Source organism: Doryrhamphus excisus, chromosome 17 (genome assembly GCF_030265055.1).
Source record: "Doryrhamphus excisus isolate RoL2022-K1 chromosome 17, RoL_Dexc_1.0, whole genome shotgun sequence".
NCBI lineage: Eukaryota > Metazoa > Chordata > Actinopteri > Syngnathiformes > Syngnathidae > Doryrhamphus > Doryrhamphus excisus.
In genome coordinates, this window is record NC_080482.1 from 12,459,992 (window position 1) to 12,465,346 (window position 5,355).

Sequence of the window (5,355 nt, forward strand, 5' to 3'; positions counted from 1 at the left end):
TTTAACTACTTTTAAATTGTCTGTGGTTTGTGTAATGTTAGTTCCACTTACCATAGCAATATGAATTTCACCAATTGTTCAGCCTCAAGAGTACAGTATCATGTCCCCAAATATTAATCTTGTGTACATTGTCTGTATGTGTATTGTATGTAACCATTACCTCAAACAACAGCGGAACATAACATTTGCATTACATTGGATTAGTCAGACAAAGTAAAACCCCTTTTATGCATTTTTCCTTAATAGAAGGATCTATACACAATCTGGTGTCATGGTAACTGTTCACCACATGACTGTGAAAATATTTAAGTGCATTTCTGATGAAACTGACTACAACAAACATTTTTTTTCATCAAATTTAGCATCAGTCCTGGGTTAAAACAACACTTTCCTAGAAAAGATCAACACACTTAGGCATTTGGATCACATATCAGAAAAACTTGATTAAAACATTTCAGGGTATACATGAAAAACCGATTCCTCGATGCATTTCCGGCCACTTTTTCTTACCTCCTTTGTCTTACTTTTCAAAACACTATCACAAAACTCTGACTTTTCTCTTGAGTAAAAATTCAAGTATTTAACTTTCCCTCATAACAATAGAGAGGATATTTTCACAAAGTATAAAACTTTGCACTTATAACAGTAGAGTTTAACATTTCACAAAGTATTCAACGCTTTTATCACAAAAATAATGTTTCAACAAAGTGCTATGTGTTAGGGTATGACTCTTCACTGGTCTAAGCAAGTAGACTGTTTTTTAGAGTAAGCAGTTTTGGTGGTAAGCTTTTCTTTCCCAGCCCAAGCATAACAGTCTGAATGAATTTGAGTGTATTTGCCATGCATTTTGGGTAATCCAAGTGTAAAGCATATGTCAGCCCAAATAACAGGCAAACTGCTTGAGGAAAATCTTTAATGTTGTCAATGACAATACCTCCCTCAAGTACGATGGCTGTGGAGATTGTCTGAAGGTGCTTTGAGCTTGGATCCTCTTGAAGACCGTCTTCGCTGAGAACATGAGCACACCAACTGTAACAGATGCTAGGACCTCATCTCTTGTTGAATCCTAAAAAAGAAACAGAACATACTATATCAGCAAGTTATGCTTGTATCCCGATGGATTTATTTATACATTTTTATATATTTATCTCATTAGAATATTTTGGGGTGTTTTATTATTTCCTGGAGAATAGAGCTCTGAATATACATGCACACTGCACTGTAGCCAATAAAATATGTGGCACCAAAAACAAAAGCTATTGGCAAATGACAATATGTATATAGCATACCAGTAAGTACATTTTTGACCAGTGACACTCATTGTTCACTACTAATTCCTGCTCCTGCAATTTTAAATGAATTGATGACTATACCATCAATTTTAATTAGTGTTTACATAACTATCAGACAAATGGAGAACTTGAGCCCAAAACATTTGTCACTGTACAGAAACCTACATACTTTCTTGGTTATTGTGCAGACATAGTTACATTGCTCTATTCTGAGTAATGAATATGATTTGTCAATTATGAATGTTCTTTGTACTTGTAGTAATGTACTTTGTACTTATGTGTAGAAGAACTTACCAAGCATGTCTTGTAGAATTCACTGGAGTCATCGCCGACTATAATGGGAATGCCTTTGAGGACAATGGAGCGCAGTGAAGTCACATCTGATGTCTAATGACAGAGGTACAAAAGATCAGCGAGGAGACAAATTTACAAAGCACAAGCTAAGCCAGACAAGGAACGAAATAGGTTAGTCTGTATTAAGGTTCCAATTTTGAAGTAGTGTTATAAATATACATGTAATTAACAATACCATAACGATATGAAATTACTTACCACCAAGTTGAATTGCTGCATTAACTCGGTCAGTTTCTGTCCAACGGTTCCCTTTTTGGACCTGAAGAGTTTGATGAAACGTGGCGTGTGCTGGTCAAGAGCCTCAATTATTATTATTACTATTAAACTCAGCAAACACCTGAAAAATAAAAGGAGGGTTGTCTGCTTACAACATAGAAAGTTGAGGTATGCTTCCAGCTTACTAAAGGTGTAACACCGTATAACAAATGACAATAGTCCATGCCACTTTCTCACCAACAGAAAATACTGATTTGTATTATCTTGTGTAAAACAAACAAAACAACAGTTTATGTTCCTACAAGTGATATTTCTGGCCTCACGGCTTTGATTATAGCCTACCTGTCTTTCAGTGAACAATGCTGGCCATCTTTCAACCATGTTCTTCACCTCAGGCTCATTTTTAACAATCTCTTGTCTGCGTAGTGGGAATGTCTGGTCCATCACTTTGGATATGAGGATGCCATTTGGTCTTCTTTTCTTCATTTCCTCAACAAGAGTCTGTCTGTCATTTTCAAGACTTGTTTCATCATGTCCTTCTGGTAAATTCGGCAGATAGTTTGCTTCGCCCCTTTTTGGCCGTTTAATGTTCTTGCTGGATGAGTCTCCCTCTGGGTTGCCTTTGCTCCTTTTACCCCCATTGATTGAGACATCCTCACATCCAGCTTTTCGAAGTTTAGTTCGGTAGTTAGCCATCTTAAATTTAAGACTGTTCTTCCAGCCGTACCATCCAGGCTGAGGACCAGGCTCAGTTAGACCAGGGTGCTTGCTAATCAATGCTTTTGCAACATTGCTGAAGTTGTTGTCTTCAGGATAAGCCTTGTAAGAGTACATTGTCTTTGCAAGCTTTTCCAGTATGTCATGCTTCATATCTCTTGTCAGAGCTGTTCGTGTGCCATCTTTCATACTATAAGCAAGATCTCCTTGTCTGAGTCTGTATGCAACATCAACTGAGAAATTGGGTATGTCAAAGAAATCTGGCCACTGTTCCCTCAACAATGGTGATGTTCCAGCACTAGAGAGGATCTCAGTGTTTGCGTTGCTGCACTCTGTGTCTGAAGTTGTGGTTGGTGATGACAGGGCTGTTACATGCAGAGTCATGAGAGGGATGATTTTCAGTGTAGCTTTATCAGGCAAGTCTGTTATTTCAGTGAGATTGCAAAGAGCATTACTGAAGTCTTGATCTTCATACTGCAGTTTAAAGTCATACTGCAGCAATAGTTCAGCAATGATCCTTCAGTTGCATTTTTCAATCTTCAATGGAATCAGGTCTTTCATTTAAAGTTACTTTTCTAATATCTTCTTCATCAATGACAACTCTCAGCAATAACTTTTGGTCCATTTTGATAACTTGCGTAACCTGAGAAGATAGGATAAATCTGTGTTAGATTTTTACATTTCAGAGTTTGTCACTCAGCATACAATCAATTACAATGAAACCACCACACTTTCCTGACCATAAATTTGTTGTTTTGACTACCTTTGAACAGCACAATAGGTTTAAAAATAGGAAGTAAATTAAGACATCTGTTAATTTCAGAGAGAATATGTTTATGGAGTCACAAGATAGGAATAAACACATTTTAACTTGCTGAATTTATTTTAATTTTGTTGTTATCCAACTTACTCAAACTCATAAAATAAATAGAAGTGCATAAAGATAGTTTAATTTGCAGATATTAGGTTATATCACCTTTTAGTGTTGGATGGAATGCTCACCAAACCTTTGAGCCGCAAAACTGCAAGAGAAACAGGGTGCAAGTGAAAAGCTATGTCAAAGACCTATAAACCACAAAGACATTTCTAATATTTATGTACATTTATATATCCTTGACATGAGCAACATGAACAATAATCTAGCAAGCCGAGTATGACACCCAATATCTCAACTACTGTAACGGGTTATGTCACTTTGTTGAATACATACTCACGGACGAGGACAAATCGACATGTGAACAGTTGAATTCGCCGCTCGAAAAGAGTCCGGGTCTGTCTGTATGCAGCAGCGGACTGAGCTGGGTGAAAGCAGACCCGCTGCCTCGGCAGCTCGTGGGGCCAAAATAAAAAGCAAAAAAGTATCGCGACGCATCCTAGCTGCATGCTGTGGGGTCGGCTGCGTTAGCTAGAGCACCCCATAAACTTATTTTATCGCAATGGTCCAAATTTGCAACGGGATGTAGCCACGGTTGTATGGTTTAATGGTAATGGTTGAATTTCTATCCTTAAATGTGGCGTTCTGTTGCTTTTTTTCTTGACAGATTTCAATAGTTATGCATTCTAAGATATTGTCAATAGCAAGTGACATATTCTTTACCGCTTTGTAATGTAGTTGTTTGTCCACATACAACTCCTCCTCCCCTCGTGTTGTTGTATGGCTCAGTGTTGTAGAAGAAATTATCCGCAACCTAATTGAGGCCTCCAAGACCACTTGTTTAATCGCGGCGTGACATTACAAAAATATCATCCAAGCATCAATGCCGTCACTTGATTGATATACAGGGCAGCCATTCAGATGACAACTGAATGTTGCCCTTCGGGCGACCAATCAAATCAAACAACGTCTCTAAGTGCAGCAGAACTTACGATGTCAGCCTATCATCCATCCCCGTTACTTGATTGACATACAGGACAACCAATCATATGACAACTGAATTTTGACCTTTAGGTCACCGCTCATGCGTAAACAACGATGCAAAGTGCTAAGCTAGTCGGCGAATTGCGAGATTTTAAGCCCTCGCTAAAGTTTATGGTCACTAAAATGAGTGAAGGAGCTGGACCAAGTAAAAAGGCAAAAACATATCACTTCCATACGGAATGGGAGGTGGACTTTTTTTCACAATGTACATGAACATTTGGAAGTGTGCTTGAGGCTGGCTATCAGCAGCTACTGTCCGGACTATGCATCCCTGGCTGATTCAATTCAGTGCAAGTCATCAAAGTAAACTCGGGTAATTACAAAAAATTTTAATAGTTAATTATGTGTGTTTTGCAATATTGGCTCATTTGGTTATGTAAGGTACATCAACATACATCGTACGTACAAATAATCCTCAATACATTTGAAATTAAATAGATGTTTTGCATTTTTGTAGTGGGTAGATCATTTTGACTCTGTCATTTTAAAAGTAGCTCGCATGCTGAAAAAGTGTGAGCACCCCTGGTGTACAGTAATTATAGCTCAACACCCTGTACACATTTTAATTTAGATAATTGTGTGTGAATTGAATAAACAAAAGAACAGCAGAGAAAGGCCAGGAAGAGTTAGCAGTCATACAGGCACAAAGTAAAGGAAATCATTTCAAAGACAAGGATTAAGAGACTATGTATTTCAATTTTACAGTGGAATCACGCGCCACTGTAAAAACAGTACCACAGCACCATCTGCTGGACAGGCTGGAGCACTGCCCCACTGTTCACCATGAGTGGCCGTTTGCCTTTTGTTTATTAAACATGCTAAAACCAATCCAAGGAACAGTGCTTAAAATTATTTTTC

At 38.0% G+C, this 5,355-nt stretch overlaps 1 protein-coding gene across 1 annotated transcript; it reads right to left on the reverse strand.

Annotated features, from left to right (window-relative positions):
* Positions 1–364: 364 nt before the first annotated feature.
* On the reverse strand, positions 365–4,321 carry LOC131105724 (uncharacterized). Its single transcript, XM_058054132.1, has 6 exons — positions 4,177–4,321; positions 3,556–3,601; positions 2,015–3,222; positions 1,587–1,639; positions 935–1,066; positions 365–391 (listed from the first exon to the last, which is right to left on the reverse strand). The coding sequence occupies exons 3-6, from the start codon at positions 2,961–2,963 to the stop codon at positions 365–367; spliced, it is 1,161 nt and encodes a 386-aa protein (XP_057910115.1). The 5' UTR covers positions 2,964–3,222; positions 3,556–3,601; positions 4,177–4,321.
* Between the last annotated feature and the right edge of the window lie 1,034 nt (positions 4,322–5,355).

Bases quoted from the DNA above. Each gene is read 5' to 3' on its own strand.
- LOC131105724 (XM_058054132.1), bottom strand. From the start codon at position 2,963: ATGACTCTGCATGTAACAGCCCTGTCATCACCAACCACAACTTCAGAC. The intron at 1,640-2,014 runs GTAAGCAGACAA...TTGTCCTCAAAG, and splicing joins ATACCTCAACTTTCTATGTT to GCATTCCCATTATAGTCGGC. The intron at 392-934 runs GTATTGTCATTG...GATCTTTTCTAG, and splicing joins AGCCATCGTACTTGAGGGAG to GAAAGTGTTGTTTTAACCCA.